Source organism: Rhipicephalus sanguineus, chromosome 2 (assembly GCF_013339695.2).
Source record: "Rhipicephalus sanguineus isolate Rsan-2018 chromosome 2, BIME_Rsan_1.4, whole genome shotgun sequence".
NCBI classification, from domain to species: domain Eukaryota; kingdom Metazoa; phylum Arthropoda; class Arachnida; order Ixodida; family Ixodidae; genus Rhipicephalus; species Rhipicephalus sanguineus.
In genome coordinates, this window is record NC_051177.1 from 225,472,806 (window position 1) to 225,498,480 (window position 25,675).

Consider the following 25,675-nt stretch of genomic DNA (forward strand, 5'->3'; position numbering starts at 1 on the left):
AGTTGAGGGGAACGTGAGCTGGGAAATCGTAATTGTGGTTTTATAGTTATTAAATGAACCCGGACGATGAAAATATTGAACGGAATGCCGGGATTTCGAATACACACGTAGTTGAAAATTTTCGGAAAACGTTTCACGACCCCTCTGCTGTGTACCGATATGGCGCTTCTACCACAGGGGGAACTGTTACATAGCTAGCACAATCGAAGACAGATATTCTGCCTGCAGAAGACGATAAAGTGCACTGGCCTGCCTTGTGTGCGTGGTGTCCTCCATCTTGGTCGATGCTGTGCATCTCAGTGTAATTGCACTCGTAAATAGTCACGCCTCAGGCTATGTTACGTAACAATCTTTCAGCGGCTTCTGCTTTCAAGGTATCAATTTTGTTGCACCTCTGCGAACCCCTTCCATGTGAAGGAAACATTTGCTTCCCAATTTTCAACTTTTTATTGGCATTCATTCAGTGACGTAATAGCAGATTATATCTGCAACAGGAGTGGCTGCACATCTGGTTCATCATGGTGGGCCAGTGTCAAGAGCTTAATTTCATCGACCGTCTTTAGTATCTGATATATTTTATAAGGACTTGTATTTTCTTCGACGTCGCCACTCAACTGCATTGACAAGAATATTACTCGAAAACTCTAGAAAACGGCAGGAAGTGGAAGATGGAAGCTGCGATGAAAAAATCCGTAAACAGAAGGTAGGTGCTCGAGCCGACGTTTCGACAAGTGGACTTGTCTTCTTCAAGGCTTGAACTTGTCTTGTCTTGTCTTCTTCAAGGCTGTTCCAGCCTTGAAGAAGACAAGTCCACTTGCCGAAACGTCGGCTCGAGCTCCCACCCCTAGGTAGCAAGACAGTATGCACTGGGGCCATGTAACTAGACCGACATATGACTAGTTTTACAGCATTTAACAGAGAACCATTTGTCTCCAACATGCACAAGGGAAAGCTTAGAGATATGATTACTGTACAGTGAGGGTAATCGCAGAGAAAAGTGAAGACAGCCATCAAAATCTCTTTATTTCTTACTCGCTTTAACTCTGTCGGGTGAATGAAGCCAAACATGTCCATGCTCCGGACTTACACAGTCATCACTGGTTTCTTTACCTTGGCATCAAGAGTGAAGTTGGTGCTTGAATAGCCAGTGCCACCCTGTCAAGGAAAACCACAGTCAGTAGCAGGTTCTTCCACACGTCAGAAAAAGGTCGTAAAAGTAAGGCCACTATGCCTTACAATACATTTTAACTTATACAGGGCTGGGCAAAGATACCTTGAAATTGTATCGCGATACGATACAAGATACTCAGGCAAGAAGTATTGGAGATACAGATACAAGATACTACCGCAATAATTGTATCCGATACGATACTTGCCAACTGTATCTTAAGATACTTCGATACATTCGCAAATTTGTTATTATAGACCCCCTAATGCAGTAGCGAACGCCTATGCAAGAAAAGGTTTGGTTGAAAATTTCTTTAATGTGACCAATTTTGTTTAATTTTAATGAAATGTGCGTTAGTATTTCAAAAGTATTGTCCTTCTTGCTCCAAGTGCATTAGTTTACTTCCGACAGAACTTATTGGGGTTTGTTTTGGCTGCTTAACAGGACAGCTCTTCATTGATAGCGGCTCTTGCTTATCATTTTTGTAATTGATGGGAGTCGCGGCTCAGCTTGCCGACCAGCTAGCGGGTTGCGATCTAATCGCAAGAACTTCAATACGAAGCCTTCGCACGATGGCGCAAATACCGGTGTGGAGTTTTACCTTGTCTGTAAAAGACCGTTCACGCAACACCGAACCACCGGTGTACAGTAGCTGGCGATATTTTTCGTGACGCACTGTGTATGCGTAGAGCTCATACAACTGCAATGACTTTTCATGTTCTACTTATCTGCAGGCGCAAAGGGTTCGTTATCAATATATTCACTAACGTGCAATCTTTTAACAATTTTTCTTCAACGAGAGAATATGTTCACCCCAGAAATTGTATTGTCACGTGGTGCTAAGGATAAAGAAGGAGGCAGTCACTCTGGTAGAGACTAAACTGCTCACTGGGCAAACTTGTGCCCAGAATACTAAGCAACTCATAATACAAGCAAAGCACTCTGTACACTGATAGCGGCAATCATTGTCGTTGGCCTTCGGTATTCTGATCACAGACGGAACGCGTGGTCACATCTGCGATCGAACCTTCCAGCGTTACCGATGGTGCTCGCGTAAGCTCCCGAATGAACTACAGTGCTCGCGTCCTGCGCATAATTTTAATAATAACTGTTGCAGTTTTACATCCTAAAACCACGACATGATTATGATGGACGCCGTAGTGGAGGGCTCCAGGAATTTCGACCACCTGGGGTTCTTTAACGTGCTCCTAAATCTATGTTAGCAACAACTTGTAGGTTTGGGCGAGTCGGTTCATGATGCGAAAACTAGAAGCAGCGCAAAAAAAAAAAAAAAAACGACGACAAAAATAGGAACACACACAACAGGACTAGCGCTGTACTTTCCGACGTGCAACTGCCACGAAGCTTTTTTTCAGACACAATTACCCTTAACGGGTAGGCGCTAGTACAGCGCTAGTCCTGTTGTGTGTGTTCCTATTTTTGTCGTTTTTTTTTTTTGCGCTGCTTCTAGTTTTCGCATCCTAAATCTAAGTACATGAGCTCCAGCATTCCGCCTCCATTGAAATGTGGCCGCCGCGGCTAGGATTCGCGCGTAATCTTAACCGAACAATCTGAAACAACTGCGAAGCTTCCGAAACATCGCGACGTGTCTTGAGCTGAGCGCTGCTAATAATGTTTTTGCAGTTTAAACCCGATCCCACCAAAATAAAGAAATGAGAGCACGTGGCAAGTGCCACAAATCGTCGCAGCACAGCGCTGCTATTCACGGTATTGCCACCTATATGACCGATTAACTGGCGATTAGTAATAGTAAAAAAATTAGGGAGGCCTAAAAAAAAGGAAAACAAATCAAATATATCTAAATAAAATAGAAAAGTCGTTCTGTATCAAACATTCATCGTGAATAAGTATTGAAACACAATACAGGCGGCACCCTTAATAGCTATGACAATTAATCATGAAGCATCTTGAACTTACTTCTTAATGCAAGACAGTAAAAATATTTGGTGCCTATCAAAAATTGACTGAAACGGCTCGTTGGGACGCTCATAAGAAAAACAGATCATTTGGTAGAGCAATGTTTCTCGAATCCCCTTCCTAACAACTTTAAGATGGCTCATAATTATTTTCATCATTATAATGCAAACTCAATTTCGCTCTTTTACTAAGCAGTAAGCAGGATGTTTGGTACTGCATACTCAGTGCGCGCCCATATGATTACATATTTGTTTTCAAAATCACCTCGCAGAACAGTAAGCTAAAGCGAAATATAAATGTGCAAACAGTAGCAGAAATAAAGCAGACAGTTCAATGTAAGAGTAAAGCAGAGAACTTATTTTGGCAGCACGTTACAAGAGGCATATTTGTGCGACCAGACCGGAAAAAAAAGTTCAGAGCCCTAGGCAATGTACGGGATGCAAAAGAAGGACAACTAAGAAAGAACTTGTGCTAACGATCAAATTATGATTTCAAAAGCTCTTTGAATAAAGATAGCAGGAAGATAATAATAATAATTGTTACGGTTTAGCACCCCAAAACCACGATGCGATTATGAGAGACGCCGCAGTGAAGGGATCCGGAAAGTTTGACCACCTGGAGTTCTTTCACGTGCATCTAAATCGAAGTACACGGACCTCAAGTATTTTCGCCTCCATCGAAAATGCGACCGCCCCGGCCGGAAGTGTATCGACAGCAGGAAGAAAAAGATACGGTACACGAACATATATTCTGTTAGAAAAGCGCTTCATCTATTAGATCTAGCATCGGTACTAGTGGTGCTACAGTTAGGATCTTATTTGCACATAAGTCAATCGCATGTAAGTCGAACTTACATCCACAAGATCCTTCAAATCACTTGTGTGTGAAAGCCACGACAAGCAACGCAACCCTATACTTCAGATTTCGTAACGAAGCACTGCGCAGGGGAGCGGCATCAGAATATGCGCGATAGTCACCGCACGCATTGTGGTACGCGGCGCTGGACAGTGGATAAGGGTAAGTATCATGGCACTGGCACACGAAAAAACAAAAAAAAAAAAAAAAATCGAGAAAACGAAAGGCACGTGAGCTAAGCTGGACGTTCGCGCGCTTGTTCTGTCGTGACTACGCGAGCGCTGTCAAGTTGCTCTGCTCCACCAAAACGGACGCGCACACTTCATTGCCTGCCTTCACTGGTGGACTTTGTCGGAAAAATAAAATTATGTCACTGCGCTGAGTTTTACTGGGGCGCTTTAGTAGCACCAGTACCAGCTTGAGAAGCGGACTTGAGCCAGCGATTATTGTTTCGTACGCTGGTGTTTCTATAGGAATATCTTGTATCTTAAGATACACGATACATTATTGAATGTATCGGAAATACAGATACAGATACTCGTCTTGCGAGACGTATCGCGATACAGATACAAGATACCCAAAGAGTATCTCAGATAGTATCTAAGATACATGTATCTTCGATACTGCCCAGCACTGAAGTTATATTACCATACAATCATCTTTCTTTTGCATCGCGAATATCCTGCCGCTATATTTTTTTTCCTAATCAGTCAAGACTATTTTTCTCTGGAAGCACTCGTTCACAGGCTAGTTGGCACATGGTTTGTGCAGCGCGAAAAAACGGGACAGGAAGAAACGCACAAAACACACACACATCTGTCTATATCTTTTTAGTTTGTTCTTGTGCCATTTTAAGGCGAAAGCCTTCGATGCCTCATCAAAAACCAATATTGACCGTCGGCGTCCCGCGTCAACGGCGTCAACAAGAGTGATGCAAAAAATCGTGATTACGTGATGACGTGACTATATGACGTCATCACAAGTCGCTAAAATTTGTAGCGTCATCATGACGTCATCACATGACGTCCTCACTTTACAGTGCATCCGTGATAGGTCGGCCTATCAATGCGTGATCGGTCGGCCAGTGCAAAATCGCGTTAGATGCAGAAGGCTTTCGGAGGGGAGCGGAGGAGGATCAATAATACATCGACTGAAGAAAAAGCCACCAGATCCCACGCATTGTGGGAATCGATGTAATGCGAAGCACCCAGCAAAGAGCTGCATACATCGTCTTGTATGTCGTTTAGCAAAATGCGTGTCATGGTTTTCATGTTAACTCCTATTATTTATGTTCGTCACACAGTAACGTCACGCAATACCAACATCGGGGTAGATCAAGCTAGTGAAACAGCCGCCAGCGCACCATGAGCCTGGCACGTAAGTCATCCTGTACATGATATATGTGTCATGACTTTCATGTTAACTCGTGTTAGTTATGTTCGTCACACAGTCACGTCGCAAGATACCAATTTTGGTGTATATCAAGCTAGCGAAACGGCCGCCAGCGCCCCATGAGCGTGGCACGTAAGTCACGCTGTACATGACATGCGTGTCATGATTTTCATGTTAATTCGTGTTTTTATGTTCGTCACACAGTCACCTCACGCAATACCAATTTCGGGGTAGATCAAGCTAGCGAAACGGCCGCCAGCGCCCCATGAGCGTGGCACGTAGGTCATGCTGTACATGACATGCGTGTCATGATTTTCGTGTTAACTCGTGTTATTTATGTTCGTCACACAGTCACGTCGCGCAATACCAATTTCGGGGTAGATTAAGCTAGCGAAACGACCGCCAGCGCCCCATGAGAGTGGCACGTAAGTCATACTGTACATGACATGCGTGCCATGATTTTTTTATGTTCGTCACACAGTAACGTCGCGCAATACCAATTTCGGGGTAGATCAAGCTAGCGAAACGGATGCCAGCGCCCCATGAGCGTGGCACGTAAGTCATGCTGTACATGACATGCGTGTCATGATTTTCGTGTTAACTCGTGGTTTTTATGTTCGTCACACTGTCACGTCACGCAATACCAATTTCGGGGTAGATCAAGCTAGCGAAGCGGCCGCCAGCGCCCCATGAGCGTGGCACGTAAGTCATGCTGTACATGACATGCTTGTCATGATATTCATGTTAACTCGTGTTATTTATGCTCGTCACACAGTCACGTCGCAAGATCCCAATTTTGGTGTATATCAAGCTAGCGAAACGGCCGCCAGCGCACCATGAGCGTGGCATGTAAATCATGCTCTACATGACATGCGTGTCATGATTTTCATGTTATGACTTGTCATTTATGTTCGTCATACAGTCATGTTATGCCATACCAACTTTGGTGTACATTCGATTAACCAAGCGACCAGGAGAGCACAAAGTCGTAGGCTGCTAGATAGATAGATAGATAGATAGATAGATAGATAGATAGATAGATAGATAGATAGATAGATAGATAGATAGATAGATAGATAGATTAGATAGATAGATAGATAGATAGATAGATAGATAGATAGATAGATAGATAGATAGATAGATAGATAGATAGATAGATAGATACGCTCAAAGTCGCAGAAGTTCGCTAAGAAATCCGAAGGTTTCGCGGGCCAAAGTCAGGACATTTTACGGCGTTTGCGGCATACGCGACCGAAGTACGTAAGAAGTCCGTGCTTTCGTTTCGGAAGCGAAGTTGCGACGGGCTTGACAGTTTTCTCGTGCGTGTGTTTTTTACGTGCTGAAATGACATGATCTCCTTTAAAATAAACATGCGCTCGCCTTTGAACCAGGATATCAGTCAAAGTTTTAACGAAAGGCCGACTGTAACGACCTTATACGTATAGTGCTACTTTTAGCCACCTTACCCTAACCAAGTTGCACCATTGACCTTTGTCGCGTTTAAATATTCGTCCCGTCGAATTATTCGAAACTTCGAATACTAGCTATTCGAAAGTCGAATCGAATTATTCGATTCAAATTCGAAACTCGAATATTCGCACATCCCTACTGACGAGACAACCACCCATTTGTAGCACGAAGTGGCTTCGTGCTACAAACAGGCGGTTGTCAATCCCCCCCCCCCCCCTTTCACCCTCCTTTCACCCTGGAAGCTCCACAAGTGAAGAGGCGTGGCAAGGGGCCGCCCAACGGCATGCCATCGAACGTCATGGCCTTTTTAACACGAAAGTGTTTTATGCCGGGGTCCACCACGGCTCCACTGACGAATTTCCGTCACGGATATGACGTTGTAAAATATAAAGACTAACATATGGCAAAGAAAAAACTATAAGAAAAAAACCCGCATTTCCCCGAAGGGGAGTATGAGGAAGTGCGAAGCACGGGGTGATGCTATGAGGGGGCGCGCGCGACCAAACTGCAGAGCCGAGCGAAGGAGATGGCAGCGAGAGAGCACGCGCCAGCCGACCCACGGAGGTCTGGCTGTTTTTAAGTGCAAAGCACTTTTACTGATGATGATGATCTGTCTTCCGAACTCGTTCCAAAGAACCCGCAACGCGTTCAACTTGTTGGCGGCGTTGCGCACGCCCGAGATGGGGCTCAGGTTGTTGTCGAACCACAGTCGATCGCACACCGCGCAGCTATATCCGAAGCTGTGGTCCAGGAAGTCTCGCTTGAAGCGCGCGTCCGGCCGATCGAATTCGAGGGCCCGCGCTCACTCACGCATCGCGCGTCCCCGCGCCAGATCGGCTTCGGGGTGCTCGGCTCGCTTCGCACGCTTTCGTTCGGCGTCTCGCCGCCGGCCTTCATCACCACAGGCAATGCGCGGGGCGCGCGCAGCCACGGAGCGGAGGGCGGAGCGCGCGCAGTCACGTGGGGCGTGACGTCGCTGCGCCGTTGCTACAGACGCTCCTCTCCGCTGCTCGCGCCGTTGCTATGGGACGGCGGATTCAGGGTCGCTTATAAAGTGCATTCGCACTTAAAAGTTCTGTCACCGGGAGTCGAACATACGACCTCTCGATCGCCAGCGCGCAGCGCGAAACGACTCCGCCACAAACGGCATGTTCTCTGCTATGCTAACGGCGAGCTATTTATGTACACCATTCGCCGGTGGCTGTACTCAGAGATCGGCGGTACAGCGTGTTTTCGTTATCACTAGCGAGAGGGCGCGAAGGGCTCGAAGAGCGCGCTTTAAATGTCGTCCCCCGCGCGGATTAGCGCGCGCCTCGACAGGGCGTGGTCGCTCGTGCGGGCGCTTATCTCGTGATCTCGGTGGTTTCTACGTCTTGCGCTCTGCCTGCAAGTTTCCGTTGAGAGCACGAAGGTCATCACTTCGCTCACTGCAGCGGCCGCTTTTGCGAAAGGAGCGCGCTGCTCACACAGAAATAAGTTACAACTGTGACAGTTTGCGCTCATCCTGTGTATGTTCGTTCCGCGCGTCCTTTCTGCTTGAGCAGCACATTGCAAGTTTCGAGCGGCTTGCCGTTCTTCGTGTAACATTATAATTTGATGCTGTAGGATTAATTCCTTCGCGCTTGGGGCGAAAGAATGCACAACAAACGCTCAACTACGTCTGTGAAGACACGTTTCACTTTCGTGTTATACCGATTCCTATGACAGAGGGATCAGCCATGTTTTTTTTTTCTCTGCAACCTACTTTCAGTTGAGACGCGCGCCGTCAGCACGTCCCAGCAACCTGTGGGCGACCACGGTATATACGAGCAGGGCTGGGCAGTATCGAAGATACAGGTATTTTAGATGCTACCTTAGATACTCTTTGGATATCTTGTATCTGTATCATGATACATTGGGCAGGTGAGGTATCACTACCTCGTAAAGTATCTTTCTTGAACGCACCAAATAATCAATATAATCAACGTAGCTAACCGCGTACTTGGCTACCTTCGCGAGAACGTACACCCTCTATCTTCAATAAAACCATCAGCTTAAACACTTACTCCGGTCAAAGTTAGAATATGGATGTGCCACATGGAATCCTAAACAATATAACCTGAATAAAACAGCAGATTATGTTCAAAATCATGCGACTAGGTTTATCCTTTCGGACTACTCATACATTAGCAGCATTACAGAACTAAAATCTCGTATAAATCTCGTCGCAAAGTCGGTCGGCTTCGTCTTTTTCATACAATTTGAGAGGCAACCCCTCACACATCTGTCATCATTTGAGCTCATCGCCATTCGAGGAGACTGAACCACACCGGAGCCGTTCCCCTGCCCCATGCTCGGAGCATGGAGCGGGCGAGCATCTTTCGCTTTTGTGCTCACGCCAAAAGACTGGAACGCTCTTCCTGCCAACACTGTGCACAACTGCAGCTCGATCCTTTTCGAAGATGTTGTAAAACGTGTACTATGCTAAACTGCTGCCCGCCCCTCATGTAAAACCCCTAAGGAAATAAATAAAATAAATAAATCTGTATTTCTGAAACATTGCACGAAATATCGTATATATTAGGATACGTACAACATACAACCTCGGCACAACTGACTTCAGCTATTTAGCAAACTGAAGCGGTTCAGCTTTAGTGCAGAACAGGGGCATAGCCAGCAAATTTTTTCGGGGGGGGGGGGGGGGGGGCGTTCAACCCAACGTTACTAGACCAGTCTAGTAACGTTGGGTTCAACCATATTTTATGTATGTTCGTGCGTGCGTTTGTATGTGTGCGTGTATATATACGCAAGCAAAACTGAAAAATTTCGGGGGGGGGGGGAGGGTTGAACCCCCCAACCGCCCCTTTGGCTACGCCCCTGGTGCAGATCGCACATTAACGCCGTGTTTTTAATGAGCAAACATGAATAACATAGGCAGAAAAATTTGCAAGAATTGTAACAGTGATCAAAAAATTCTTAATAATTGGTTAGTGAATTATACTCATGTGGAATGCTGACACTTCATAAAAATCAATCGAGCTAGTGCTCACATTGAAATCGAGAATTGCACGAAATCTCGCCTGGTCTGGATGTAATGCCATTGTAGAAAGAAAAAGACAGGACGCCGACCAAGCAGGTGTCAAAAATATAATAAAATGATGTTTCGGCTTCCACACGGAAGCCTTGTTCACTCTGTGGAAGCCGAAACGTCACTTTTTATATTTTTGACGCCTGCTTGGGCGGCGTCCTGTCTTTTTCTTTCTACAATGCTAGTGCTCATAGTATTCGCAATGCCCATAGACTGTCACGCCACCAAGCGGATGTCAGGAGAACCCCCTGGAGGAGGGTTAGCAGATGACATACCGCAGCCGCTCCCTTGTTTGCATGTACTAATATACTGAAATATGACACTGTGAATCATTACAACAGCAGTAATCAGAATTATTACAGAATCCAAACGTAGACAGGATACAATGCTATAGTTATGAGGCAGATGTATCACAAGACAGAAAAGAATATGTATGCATATGTTGTACATGGACATTGTTGAGAAGTTAGAGAGGGTCTGACCGAAGACGAGGAAGATGAAGGTGTTCGGAATAAAGAAGACGGCTGACACCGCAGCCTAGCCCAACTGCATATTTATTATTACCAACTGGTGCACCAGCGTACACTTTCTGCGTGGACTTCCAAGTCGAGATGCGGGTGGACTTCACCATTGGAGCAAATCAAAGCGGTGGCATCTGGATCTTGGCTGCGACACCTCAAGATGAAATGTAACAAGCTCTTCCAGAAGTAGTGAGCACTTCCGCATTTGTCTTCTATGTAAGCACTAAACGAAGCTCACTCCAGAAGATTTAACTGCGAAAGGAACAGTGAGGAACAACATGAAACTTCAAGTTTATGAGAATTTTCTTCCGACTCCAAATAGAAACTGCGCGAAGCCTGCTACCATTGCTTCGTCTGGCAGATCCATCGAGCTGGTCAACAAGTTCCTTGAAGTGCAACAGCAACAGAACAGGCAGCAAGATGATTTAATGCGCTTGCATTAATAAATGTGACTGAAAAAATAAGCAGACTGAATCTCCAACACGTGAAGCCATACAGGTTTGAGGGAGAGTCCTGGCTAACATTTTATGAATATGTATGCAATGAAAATTACTGGCACAGTGACGAGATGCGATTATTCCTATTGGGAATAGCGAAGAGTTGGTACGAATTGCGTGTCAACGCTCACAGCAACAAGCCATGGATAGAGTGGAAAGAGTTTTATCAGTTCTTTCGGCGACAACAAGGTGTTGCTTTGGGTCAAAGCAATCGCATTCAAGTGCAGGAGTGGATTTGCACTCAGCTATGTTTATGAGAAAAGGTCCCTTTGGCAAGAATCCCGCCGCAGTGAGCACGGTGACCACCTCCTCCTCGGACGTCGCCGTTGGCTCCGCGTGTGAATCGCCCGAAGGCGCCGCCGAGCTTTTCCGTACCGTCGCGCGACTCCGCGTCACGGTCAACGCCATGACAGCGTCGAACTCCGCGCTTTTTCCTGTCATCTTGCCGGCGTTGAGTGCTATCAGCGCCATGTTGGATGTAGCCGCCTGTCGGCTGCGCCATTGTGATGAACCAGACAGAGACATATTGCAGCAAGGTCGACAGCTGGGCTAGTTGGTAAGGTTCCATAATATTTTAGAGCAGCGCAAAAGACGGCCTGCCTCCGTTCAGCGCTCACTAAAACATGTAGCCACCTCATTAGCACTAGCTTCTCCCTTCAGTTAGATAGACTGTTGGGTTCTGCCTTCCCGCCTCAGACTTTGATTGTCCAATGTGAAAAGCTTTTGAAGCAGGTAAAAGAGAAGTTTGTATCACAAAAGAAAGACGAAAACACAAAAAGAAACGTCGCTGTCATTCCCTATGTGCGCAAGTTCTCCCATTGTCTAAAAAAAAAAAAAGTTGGTGCCCGCTACGGCGTGCAAGTGGTTTTTAGCGCCCCTAACAGACTTGGAAAGATTTGCGCTGCTGTTCACAATAAACTTGAAAGAAGTTCTACCGCACGAAAAGGGGATTGCAGCACGAAGCATCTAAATCAGTTTGTGCCGTGTGCTTCAGGTGTTGTCTACAGCATCCCAGTGACGTGTGGGCGTTGTTACATTGGACAGACGGGACGCTGCCTAAACACCCGTCTTAGAGAGCATAAAAATAATCTAAGTAACAATTATGGGTCACACCTAGCTGCCCACTGTAAAGGTTACAAATGCACGCCTCTTTTTCATAAAACTACTGTTACTTTTAGGCACAGGGATGATACGGCGCGTGAGGTTATGGAAGCATTCTTCATTAAGAATGCTGGGGAGAGTTGCATCAGCTCTCCTTCAGTGGCGCTATCGCGAACCGAAATTAGTTTTTTGGAAGCGGGGTAGATAGACGCTTGTTGGCTTTTGTGTTTTTGTTTTTCTGGTTTTGTTGGCTTACCTTGCTGCTGCCTATCTGGTATTATGACGGTAGAGTTTTACCTATAGCTATTTCTTGGTTCTTTTGGTTTTCTTGCCCTTGCGCATGTTGGTATGATCCCCACGTGGCGGCGAATGCACAGATCATTTGGATCACCTTCTGTATCTTTTCTTTTCTTTGATTCTTGTAATAAATCTGCCAGTTGCGAGTAAGCGCTCGTCTGTGAACTGCTTGTCCTTTGTCCCGTCTTTTGCGCTGCTCTAAAATATTACAGACAGAGACAACACCCGTTTCTCGGGCAAGCTGTTCTAATCTGACCCTCTTTTCCTCTGCCTCGATCAGCTCCCCGCGTGCGCCCTGACCCCAGTGTCATTCGTTGTCATCACAATATATATATATATATATATATATATATATATATATATATATATATATATATATATATATATATATATATATATATATAGAGAGAGAGAGAGAGAGAGAGAGAGGTGTCCAACTTCCAAATTACAGAATTTATTGTAACTTTAGTCTCTTAGGTGCCCGCGATATCATAATGAAGATCTGTAAGTGGAAGACCCTAGATTTATTTTTCAAATTACACAAAGACATCGATCCACCTCGTAACTCTTGGCTCGAAGCGAAAAAGGTCGCGTAGGCGACCTTTTTTGTTGACTCGTTGACTGCGTCGCGTAAAATCGATTCACGCAATGCGCGGGGTTAGGCTTTACTTTGTTAAAACATGCGCCACACAGGAGAGAGTAGGCTAACGCTATCACGGGAAGCTTTAATTATATTGTTACGTCTACGAGAGGGTTTATTTAGCTGCGACGTACCGGTGGACGCGAAGGTGTTGAACAAACGCGCACCGGAGGCCTTTTCCACTAGCCGAACGTCCTCTTCTACTACAACCTCCCTGTTTCCCACTACACAGATGCTCATACCCAAATCATGCATGCAGTAACATTTCCCTCCGCGCAGACGAAGCCCACCGGGCGAGTCAAATAGTCTCTCGAGGAACAAAGCGCTTCAAACGCACTACATGGGCAAATTCAGTCTTTGCAGACCGTCGGCCATTTGAATGGAGACGCGCTGCGCGTTAAGTTAAATCGCTTAGACGGCCTATAACAACATAAGGTCCCGCATAGTGCGCCAGCAGTTTTTCGCACAACCCGCGTTTTCTAGTTGGCGTCCACAGCAACACTAGGTCTCCCCGATTATACGTCACGTGTCGGCGTCGACGGTCAAAACGTGCCTTCGAGCGATCTTGCGTAGGGATGGTCGATTAAAATTTTTAATCGATTAATCGTTAATCGATGCAGCCTTTAATCGATTAATTGGTTTCGGTGGAATGTTTTAATCGATTAATCGACATTTTTTATGGGTGCTTTAAAACCGATATCTATTTGTTTGAGAGGCATCGTTCGTGTTTGATATGGTCCCAAATCTTTTTATCAGACGCGCTGACGATCGAAAATTCCCACTTTCGAAAGTGTCGACGACGGGCCCCTTGTGTCCAGTGTGCGAAAATTCCCACTTTCGCACACTGGACACAAAGGGCCCGTCGTCGTTGGTTGATGTCGCGGATTCAAGCATCTCTGGCCATCATCCCTGGACTATTTGGCAGCAGGTCGTATTTTCTCGAAGCCTGCCTACTCGAGCTCATCAATCCCGGAGACGCGTTCGGGGACTACACTGGTGGGAAAGTCGAAGCTGAAACATGCAGTGTGGCGGAGGGTGAGGGAATCCCGAGAAAGGTAAAAGAGAGACGAAAGAGGAATTGAATAAGATGCTCGCTCTCGTAAGCACGGCGTCTTTTCTCGGTTTGTCGGTTAGATATTGTGGAAGCCCTACATAATACTATGATTGCGGACTGAAGCGATCTTTTCCTTGAGATCACCCATGCAGAGATTACACAGGAACATACTGGCCTCAAACAGACCGTCGGTACAGGCAACTGCGGAAAATAGAGTGGCATGAGTTTCTGCCTCCCGGCTAGAAAGAACAGCAGCTGCGCGAGTATACTCCACAGGTTTCATCCGATCGTTGCCTTAACACGGCGCCACTCGCACCTTTCCAATCGTGCGTACAGCCTGAACTGTGAGCGCTACCTAGAGTATCAGAGATTACAACATAAATTTCCCGACTGTCCTTCTTTCTTGTCACAGCAGAAGACGGGGGCCTCTTGCTGAAAGCTGCATTTCTCCCTAAATATGTGACCATACAGTATTACTAAGTGCTACAAGGTCACTTCTTCAATAGTAATGCACTGGATGCTAGACGTTCGGTAAACCGACGCGTAAAGTTGCGGATTACATAAAGGGTCTATAAGACCCTTTTCACAATTCGCGAGTGCGCATTCCTGCGCTACATTTTCTCACAACTAATGGCAGCAACTTTCGTGCTTCAAGTGGAGACGAGGTCGTAGTTGCACGTGCTAGTGTTTTGTCTATTATGCGTGTTCGTGTCAAGAGAGCCGAGTCTACATTTTCCGCGTCCCAGCGCAAGCAAACCACGCTTGAACACTCTGTTTGATGAAGTCACTCGATGCCATTAATCGGGCTAACTGCATCGCAGGAAAGCTAGCTGAACAATTATGAAAATGGTATATAACCTATAAGACGGACAGTTGGGCTAGTTGGTGTACAGCATAATAAAAGATGGTTACTAGCGTCCTTGTCTTTACGCTAGCAAACGTGTCTTATTATGTATATACGGATTACCTAATCCTCTCCCCATCACCGTACTTCATCACTCTTTTTCCCCCGTTGCGTTTTCCCCGGTGCAGAGTAGAAGGCAGGGGCGTGCTAGCTCAGGCCACCCTCTCTGCCTTGTAATATATTTTTCTCTCTCTTTCATTGGTAAACAATATTTTATTTACTAAATAGTATAACACAACGGCACTAAGAACCAGTCAGGAAATAAGCAGCGCATATTAGAGTGCCGCACTTACACAAAAAACGAGTAAAATCTGAGGGTTGAATAAAATATAAAGAAAGTTGCGACTGACACTACAGGCGACGAAAACTACTCGTTTATCAAATGTAAGGAGAGATGCGTTTATGCGGCAACACGATGAAACAGCGCGGCGAAAAACGAACACGAACAAAATAAGCAACAAGACGATGCGCTGGCACGTGTGAAATTTACAGAAAAGAATAAACGTCTTTGTTGAAAGTTGGCGAATCGCCGTGCTGCTAACTTTCTCAACAGTCCCCTTTTGTTTTGTTTGATGGGGTTGGTGCTGCAAACCATATGCATTTTTCTACTGAGCGAAGAATTGTCAGTTGCCCCAGATGCTCGAGCGACAACCTACACCTCCTCTGGGTCGCCACACATCCAGCATGCGAAAAAAGGTGCTCGAATGCTACTGACGTTGCAGGAATTGGCAAATACTCCATTGCAACGTCAAACAAATGATCTAAGCCAGTTCGCATGCTGGGCCAAGTCTCAAGTGGATTCGGATCGGTGCGGCGATCGACTGCAGGTTTACTATGTATGTCTTGAACTGAGGAGGCAATTGGTTCATTCGATCGCCCTCAAGTGCAACTGGTGCAACGCAATTGCTGGTGCACGATCGACGGCAACAAGCTTAAGGGAGAGGAGGTGAAGGCAGTAGCAGCAGTAGACTGTGAGCCGGAGAGAAGAAGTTCATTCCGGCCTCGATGGGGTGGAGCCGCCTCCTGCCCGGGCTTGAGGCATTGGGGAATGCTTGTAGTTGGACGCCGTACGCGACGGAGATCAGGGCGAGTTCATATCTTTCACTATAGGGTATGGCCGCTGCCAGCTCCGGGCTCGTTCTGCTGGCGCAGAAATATGCGCTGTAGTGAAAGCAGTGAAAGAGAGGCGATGTGCACGGCATCTGCGTCTCAGGATAGCGCCGATAGCGGGCCTCGCAAACATGCGCTCCGGCCAAGGGGCGAGGTTGGAGGGCGGGTTTTGGGGGAGGGGGGCGTAATCGATTAATCGAATAGTTTTAATCGATTAATTCGATTAATCGAGCGGCCGAAATCGATGACGATTAATCGATTAATTGTGGACCTTTAATCGATTAATCGTTCATCGATTTTACCATCCCTAATCTTGCGAAGCAAGTGTGCGCAAATAAGCAAGACGTCGGGCTTCTTCTGCACGGCAGATGATCTCGGATATACAGGGATCATGGTGGTCTAAAAACGGGAAGACGGAAGAAGATCGAGGGTATGACGAGGCGGCCGAGCATATAGAATAAAGAACGGACTGAAGCCGGTGGTTTCATGCTGTGCGGTGTTAAAGGCATAAGTGATGAAAGGTAGAACGCTGTCCCAGTTCTTGTGGTCTGATGCGACATACATAGATAGCATGTTCGTGAGAGTCTTGTTAGTTCGTTCCGTTAGACCATTTGTTTGGGGATGATATGGTGTAGAGTGCCGAAACGTTGAAGCGCATACACGAAGCATTTCTTCCACCACGTCTGCAGTGAATTCTCGCCCACGATCACTGACAACAATTTTAGGGGGTCCGTGACGTAGAACGACAAAATGGAGCATGAATAAACACACACCGGCTGCAGTTGCCGATGGTATAGCAGCTGTCTCGCAGTACCTTGTGAAATGATCGGTGCATACGACTATCCACCGATTTCTATCAGAAGACCGCGGAAAGGGCCCAAGAAGGTCGATCCCAACTTGCTCGAATGGAGTTCTAGGGGGCGGCACAAAGGTGTAGTCGCCCTGGAAGAGCACTTGTAGGGCGCTTGTGACGTTGACACTAGTTGCAACTAGAGACGTAGTGTTCCGTCGTCTGGCGCATTTTTGGTCAGTAAAAGCTTTCTTGAAGCCGGCAAAGAGTTTTCGCTGTGCCTAAATGACCGGACGTTGGATCATCATGCATAGCCTGCAAGACGGAAACGCGGAGACTCTTCGGAACCACGAGATGATATCGTGAGCCGGTCGAAGTGTAGTTCTTTTTGTACACTAGCCCGTCGCGGATGCAGAAGCGAGTCGCCGATGATTGTGGTTCGGTAGCAAGTATCTGCTGAATGGTACCGTCCCTTTGCTGTTCAATCTTAAAGGCATTGGTATCAGGAAATGGTAGGTCCAATGGTGTGATGTAGGTGTCGAAGTTGTCCGCGTCACAGTCCGTCGATGGAAGCGGTAGTCGGGAAAGACAATCTGCATCAGCGTGACAACGACCGCTTTTAAAGGAAACCGTAAAGTCGTATTCCTGCAGACGGAGTGCCCAACGCGCAAGGCGACCGGACGGGTCACGCAGGTTGACCAACCAGCAGAGAATTATGGTCTGTCACGATGGTAAAGGGGCGTCCGTACAGGTAGGACCGGCAGCGCTGCACTGCGAAGACTACTGCGAGGCATTCTTGCTCTGTGACGGTGTAGTTGCGCTCGGACTTGCTTAGCGAGCGAATGGCATACGCTACGACGTGTTCTTTGGTATCTAAGCGCTGAACCAAGACGGCGCCTACACCAACACCGCTGGCGTCTGTATGGAGTTTTGTAGGAGCCAGAGGATCGAAGTATCGAAGAATTGGATGAGACGTCAAAAGGAACTTCAACACAGAAAAAGCGGACGCACATTCCGGGGTCCAGTCAAACCGCACGCCTTTCTGAAGCAGGCAGGTGAGCGGGTGCGCGATATTGGCAAAGCCAGGAATGAATCGACGGAAGTATGAGCAAAGGCCCAAAAAGCTGCGCCGTCCTTTTACCGAGTGAGGTTGCTTGAACGCCTCCACTGCGCCCGTCTTCGCGGGACCCAGTCGTATGCCTTCTTTGTCCGCTAAGTGTCCAAGGACGAGTGTTTGGCGGTCTCCAAAACGACATTTCTTTGAGTTGAGCACCAAGCATGCGTTGCTTAGGCAATCCAGCACGAGACCAAGGCGTGTGTTGTGCTCATAGAAAGTGCGCCCGAAAATCACAACGTCGTCCAAATAACACATGCAGACTTCCCACTTCAGACCACGGAGAATGTTGTCCATGAAGCGCTCAAAAGTTGCAGGTGCATTGCACAGCCCGAACGGCATCACATTAAATTCAAAAAGTCCATCTGGTGAAACAAATGCCGTTTTCTCATTGTCTTCCTCGTGCATTGGAATCTGCCAATACCATGACCTCAAATCAACGGACGAAAAATAAGAGGCTGATGAAAGACAGTCAATAGCATCATCAATCCGTGGTAGTGGGTATACGTCTTTTTTGGTGATGGCGTTAAGGCGGCGGTAGTCAACACAAAATCTCCATGTTCCATCCTTCTTCTTGACTAGAATTACGGGAGCGGCCCACGGACTACATGATTCTTGAATTACATTTTTCTTTAGCATTTCCCAGACCTGTTCATTGATGACGGCGCGTTCCGAAGGCGATACACGGTATGGTTTCTGTCGGAGAGGTCTATGGGATGCCGTGTCTATGCGGTGCTTTATACGAGAAGCAGGGAATGATGACGGAGCCTGTAGCTGGGCGAAATCGAAAAGACCGGCATGTTTGCGCAGAATACTCGCCAGTTCATTACGCTCGTTGGAGCTGAGAGACTTGTCAATCATAGCCATAATAGAGGTGTCCCTGGCGTGCGGGAATCGCTGCTCTCTGCAAGTATGGCAAGTGAGAGCACTTCATGTTGACGAATCTCGGCAAGTTTTAGACCCTCCGGCAGTACCGTAGGTTCATCAGAGCAGTTGATGGCCCATAAACCAGTATGCCCTTGCACAACTGACAGCGTACAGTAGGGTATTAAAACATTATTCTCTATGCAACTGAGGTGAACAGGCTCTACGGTGGCGTCAAATGTTTTCTCGGTTGCAGGGGAACAGGCGACAGGGACACACTTGGCAGACAAGGGTGGCACAGTTGTGTCCATGGACACGCAAAGGGTACTTTCCTGGCAGGGCGGGTTTGTTAGAAACGCAACTGTAACATTTGAATCTACTGTAAAGGTGTTTATTGACGGAGGAAGACACGGCCTCGATCGCTCAGCAGCTCCTGGTAGCTTTGGCACAGCGTAATGACCTCTGCCACTGTGCGAGGGTTTTTGGCCAGCAGCATCGTGAAGGCATCGTCGTCGATACCCTTCATAATATTCCTGATTCGGTCAGACTCCGACATGCTCGCGTCGGCTTTCTTGCACAGGTCAAGGATGTCTTCAATATAGCTCGTGAACGACTCACCTGCCTGCTGAGCTCGTTCACGTAAACGGTGTTCGGCTTGGAGCTTCCGAACGGCAGGGCGGCCAAACACGTCGACGATGGCGGTCTTGAAATCGGACCACGTCGGGAAATCGGATGCATGGTTGTTGTACCACATGCCTGCCACACCCGCGAGGTAGAAAACCAAGTTGCTGAGCTTGCCTGCTTCGTCCCATTTATTCGGAACACTCACCCGTTCGTAAATCGCGAGCCAGTCCTCCACGTCGGTGCCATCCGCGCCGGTGAAGATAGGAGGGTCGCGGATGCGAGGGACACCGGGACAAGCGGTCGGGGCAGGAGGCGACGTTTGCTGAGCGGCGTCTTGCGGCATGGTAGATGGTACGGTACGGGATCGTAGCTCCAGGGGCATCGAATGGAGACCGAAGTTGTGGTGACGGTACAGCACCTCCACCACTTTGTAAAGGTGTTTATTGACGGCGCGATTGACGGTGACGATGCACAGCGGCGACAGTCACAACGGAGCGCAACCTCGCAGACTCTCACGAGCTCGAGCACGAGGGGCGTGCTCCCCGACAAGAGGCGAAGAGGTCGACCCACTAGAAGGTGCTCGAGAGGACGGCCCATTACAGTGTTCCAATGCTTCTCTACACTACGGTCATTTCTCCTGTGCGGCAATCGACAGTAGCACCACAAAGCTTCAGGAAATCGAGTCCCAGAATTACATCATGCGTAGTATGAAGGAGAACAGCAAACTCTGCAATAAATTTCTGACACCCCAAACTAACAGCCACAGTGCAGACACCAACAGGTTGTAGTACATCTCCGCTAACTACGCGAAACGTATCACCACTGTCCCAGCGGAACATAACTTTTCGTCCAAGGAGGCGTTGAAACACAAGACTCATCACTGACACGGTTGCACCTGTGTCCACTAGGGCCATTGTTGATACACCATCAATAAGCACAAGAACCTTATTTTTAAGCATGCAAATTAAAGGAGGTATTTCGGTTGAAATCGAAGACTGTCCAGCGACCTCACCTCCAACGGCCGCGCCGACTAGTTTTCCGGAGGAGGCAATGAATAGCAGTGCCGAGGAGACGGCGATCGGTTGGCGCGAGGGGCCGGTGGTGGTGTCACACTGCGGTCGGAGGCCGGAGAACGGTTTCGTAGCGGTGTTGGTATCTCGTGAGATGCGCTCCCCGGGAACTTCGGTGCTCGTGCAAAACCAGACCGGTGGTATCTCGGTGATCGGTCGTACCTCAGCGGCTGCTGGTAGTTGCAGTACCTGGCAATGTGGCCTTCAACGCCACAGTTGTAGCAGACTGGTAGGGGACGCTCGCCGGACCACTGCTGAGAGCGCTTACTGTGGAGTGTCGTCTAGCCGAATGCAGTGGGCCAGCTTGCTGAACGGGAACTGGCCGCCTCTGTGGGGCGGCACCGGAACGAAGGCGTTGGCCGTACCGCTGGTCAAACGTGAATGAGTCCCGACGTGGCCACGAAGTGCGAGCTTCGCTGATGTCCGTCACACATACCGATGGTGGCAAAGGAGCTACCGGCGCCGTGTAGTAGGTTGGACAGCTGGGCGGATGATGGATGGTGTCGTAGACCAGTGTGTCTTGTCGCTGTAGCTCTTCGCGCACTATTGCCCGGATAGTAGCGGCAAGGTCGGCGGGCGGGCTCACGTCGACACTGGCGACCGTTGTTACATTTGCCAGCCTACTAAATTTCGGGGCAATACGACGAGTCTCCAACTTTTCAAACGTACGGCAGTGACGTTGGACGGCGGAGACGGAGGTGAGGTCTTCCCTACCTATCAGAAAATTGTAGACGTCTTCTGCTATACCAATCAGGAGGTGTCCGACCCGGTCTTCTACGGACATCTGCGGGTTCAAGATCTTACAAAGCTTCAGAACTTCCTCTATATAGGTGGTGCACGTCTCTCCAGGAGTCTGAGCTCTTTGAGCCAGCGTGCGCTCCGCGCTTTTCTTTTTCGAATCAGAGTCGCCAAAGCACTTCTTGAGCTCTTCAGCGAAAAGATCCCACGTCGTTAAGGACTCTTTGTGGTTTTCATACCACGTCAGGGCGGTTTCCGGGAGAAACAGCGCGACATTTGCCAGTTGGTCGGTGGAATTCCAGCAGTTGTACCGACTCACCCTCTTGTAATGCGTCAGCCACACGTCCACATCTTCTTCTGCCCTGCCCGCGAACGGGCGGGGTTCGATATAGTGATGCCGAGGTGCAGCTGGCGCTGACCTTTGCGTGGTTGAGGGTGTTGAGTCTTGACCTGTGCTCTGGGCCATGACGAATGTTGTCGGTGGCAGACCGGCAAGACGACGGCTCCGGCGAAGGCAAAACAGCTGTGGCTGCGTGGTACGTTGACGTGCTGTACCCCGCACCTCCACCACTCTGTTACGTCTACGAGAGGGTTTATTTAGCTGCGACGTACCGGTGGACGCGAAAGTGTTGAACAAACGCGCACCGCAGGCCTTTTCCACTAGCCGAACGTCCTCTTCTACTACAACCTCCCTGTTTCCCACTACACAGATGCTCATACCCAAATCACGCATGAAGTAACAATATGCCAGTGAGTTCAATTCAAGATGGCCGAAAGTAATTCTGAGATGGTAGCAAATACCATTTGCTACCACTACACCTTGTGCGAAGCTGCACTTATGAATCTGGATGAGTAATGGAGTTGCTCATTGCTCGACAAGCGTTTCGAGCTGGCTCACCAGGTTCTTAAGCTGGTGCAATGTAACCGCGTCGTAAGCGTAACCTTAGTTCCATAGGCGACTGCTACAGGCGCAGGTCGCGCGAAAGAGAAGTCTTCTTCCTCTTGCTCTTTGAGCGCCTTGATGATGACATTGACGCAGGCAAAACCACATATAGGATAGCCAACTGTAGCATGTGCACGCTCACGCGAAAGAAAAGTCTTCTTCCTCTTGTTCTTCGAGCGCCTTGATAATGACATTAACACAGGCAAAACCACATTTCCTCGATTTCCTCGACCACATGTTCGGCCACAGCTGCAAGGTCTGCGACCGCTTGTGGTTCGACAACAACCTGACCACAATCGCTACTATAAAAACGTGTGACGTCTTTATGTATGGAGCATTCATGGTTTACTCGATTATCTCCGAGCCAGCTCCTCAATCGTTATTCACTTCGTGGATATGGCGTGATTTTTTTATTAATGAGATTATTTTTAAAAAAGCAAGCAAAAATTTCAATTGGAACCCTAGCACGTGAGTTCGAAAGGGCAGGGCCTTTTAGGGGGATATTTAACGCAGAGTGATTACAAACTCGGATGTGCTGGTGGAAGGAATTACGAAAAAGCTCTTCTGGATGAAGATTCATGGATAAAGTATATCTGTGGAAAAGTGTCAACGCGTTCCCATCGTTCGCGTGCTCTTCCATAAACGCGAAGCAAGGAAAATTCGATATTGTTCCATATATCTACTGCTAGTGATCCCACATTTCATTCCGCGATGTCCAGAAACAGAAGTGACAGACATTTCAGCGGCACGTATGTAGTTATTACTGAACATTGCTTTCCTTGCGGGCCGTGCGACGCTTGAAACGAGCTATCAGCAGCGTTTCTGGAACAGACGACGTCCGCCGATGAATCGCCGTCGCACTTTCTCGCTACCGATAGGCCTAGACGTCACGAGCCTCTGCGGCGAGCGCGTTTTGCTGTCGAGCCGACTTGCAGAACAGAAGCTGCGTCGGCACTGTGCATGGCATCGTGGCTTACTCGGAACGCACGCGCGAACGCGTGCGTCCCGAGTAAGCCACGATGCCATGCACGGTGGCCATTCAGCGGCGTAATTCTTGGTCCATGGTAGCGACTTTGGCAGCCCCAAGATCAAGCTGCACATGTTCTGACGTGCCGGCGGTGTGATTGCCGATGATAGACGCCCCTAAACCCAAGACTTTGGCGCAGTTTGGCGCAATTTTCGTCGATATTATCAAGATGGCGCAGCAAATACAATTTGGCGCACTTTGGCGCAGTTGGCGCAGGAGTGGAATCACTGAGTGTAACGAAGTATGGATTGATGGTATTCAATGATCCCTGTGATCAGACGGTGTCAATACAAGGCCAAGAAATACCGAGGGTAAGCGAATACAAGTACCTTGGAGTGTGGGTAAATGAGAGTGATAGATACATGGAGGTACAGGAAAAAAGCCTCGGCAGCAAAAGGAAAGAGGAATGCTGCAATAATGAAGCACAGAGCGTTGTGGCGATACAATAGGTACGAGGTGCTTCGAGGTCTGTGGAAAGGTGTAATGGTTCCGGGGCTTACTTTTGGGATCTCAGTGGTGTGCATGAGGGCAGAGGTGTAATCAGAAATGGATGTAAATCAAAGGACTGTGGGACGCCTCGCGTTGAGTGCTCACGGGAGGACGACAAATGAGGCTGTAAAGCGCGATATGGGATGGGCAGGTTTTGAGGCGAGGGAAGCTCAGAGCAAAATGAGGTTCGAAGAAAGGCTAAGAAATATGAAGGAGAGTAGATGGGCAGAGAAGGTATTCCGTTATTTGTATAGGAAGAGTGTGGACACACAGTGGAGAAAAAGAACTAGGAAGCTCACTAGTAAATATACGACTGGTAGAGTAAGCAAAATGTCAACAAAGAGCGTTAAGCGAAAAATCAGAGGCGGAGAGGGAACCTGCGCTGGAGTTTCCGCCGACAGGCTGCGCCGCCCTGCCGGGCACGGAAGGAAACACTGGGGCATACAAACAAATACGAGTGGCTGCTAACGTGAACCATGCCGCCATGCGCGATCATCAAACGAGGAAAAAGAAGCGTCGAGACCGGCGGTATTGTTGTATCCACAAATGCCACAATCAAAAATGTCTTTAATAACTGAAAAAAAAAATGTCCAGAGCATAGTTGACTCCCTTTGGCCTTGCTTTCCACCGATGCACATGGGTTGGCGCTCTGGAAAACATCACAAATCTTTTATTTGAAACTGGCCTTGAAAAAGTCAAAGGAAGCACATGACAGCTTAGGTTGCGTAAGCATCGCGCCGTACATTAAACATACCGTATTTACTCGATTGTAACGTGACCACGATTGTAACGCCAGGTGTGACATTTCATTACGTCCAGGAAGAAAAAATAGAATTTCGGTATTCGATTGTAACGCGAGGGTCGACTTTAGGTTGCAAAAATCTAGAAAAAAAAACTCGCGTTACATTCGTGTAAAACGGTATTATACGTCACTGTCACGCGCACAGCTCTACACCGGTTACAAGTCCATGACCGCTAGAAAAACCGTTGTCTACGCATGTTCCATTGCTGATCACACACTGCATGTCAAACTCGGAACCACCACGAAGTCAATTAGCACTAGGTTCCTCAAAGGCATTTTTTTTAAGTATCAGGCTTAGGCGACGCCCGATCGCAAGTTTGCAAACGGTCTGCAGTCGATGGCGAGTCGACGTCGTTAAAGCACGAGACCTGCGACATGTTTGTATTTCCGCTAACACCACTGATCTCTACTTTACACCGGCCTTTTTACATTTATTTCGCGCTTCACCGTCAACTTCAAAAACGTTGTTTGTAAAGACTGCGATACGAACATTTAGTGGGCACATGAAAGCCGTTAAAAATTTTTAACGGCTTACATGTGCCCAGTAAATGCTCGTATCGCAGTCTTTACACCGTAAAGCAAAACGTGCAGCGAATTACAGCTTCTGTAATATAGTACGAGAGCTGTAACTACAGATTACGTAATTGTGATATGCTCGCTCAAAACAGCTGTCACTCACTGAGCCGAATGTTCTCAGTGCTGCCTGAGGCACTAACTTTATTTCAAAGCGGGCGCACAACGAGCACACTGCATACACCGTCAAGCTTGCTAGCGCTATTTGAACACACTTACCTGTAAGTTTACGTCGTGCGGCGCTTGGCACTTCGCCGAAAGGTCACAAGCGCTGTCTCTTCAAAAAACAGCTTCTTCCACGTCATAGACATACTTCTCATTGCCAATGACAGCTTCCGTCCTTTCGACAGCACACTCTCGCGAAGGTACCCGTCCGCACACATCAGCGGAGAATAATCGGTGGCATCGCTGCTCGCCCGCTGCGCCACAGTGCAGCGAAGTGTCCCGATCTTCGCTAGTCTTGCGCGTTCCAAAGTACCTACAAAACGACGCACATCGAGCAAAAGCCGCGGTAGTGTCGAATGACGTTCAGCATGCGTTTGAACGTGCCACGAGGTATGTGAGGGCACGTTGAAACGTGCCGTCCTACGCCTCGCGGCGGCTTTGTATTACTGGTTGTTTCTCAAC

At 47.9% G+C, this 25,675-nt stretch overlaps 1 protein-coding gene and 1 long non-coding RNA gene across 2 annotated transcripts in view; both read right to left on the reverse strand.

The window, feature by feature from the left end:
• Positions 1-1,051: 1,051 nt before the first annotated feature.
• Positions 1,052-25,675, reverse strand: part of LOC119384135 (nitric oxide synthase-interacting protein) — a gene marked incomplete at its 5' end in the record, with an annotated part of 196,891 nt that continues 172,267 nt past the window's right edge. Inside the window, 1 exon segment of the mRNA XM_037652427.2 lies at positions 1,052-1,155. Within this exon segment, the coding sequence (XP_037508355.1) occupies positions 1,084-1,155 (72 nt within the window).
• On the reverse strand, positions 24,251-25,609 carry LOC125757320 (uncharacterized). The gene is made up of 2 exons (XR_007415241.1): positions 25,268-25,609; positions 24,251-24,322 (listed from the first exon to the last, which is right to left on the reverse strand). It is a non-coding gene; the product is annotated as an uncharacterized LOC125757320 (long non-coding RNA).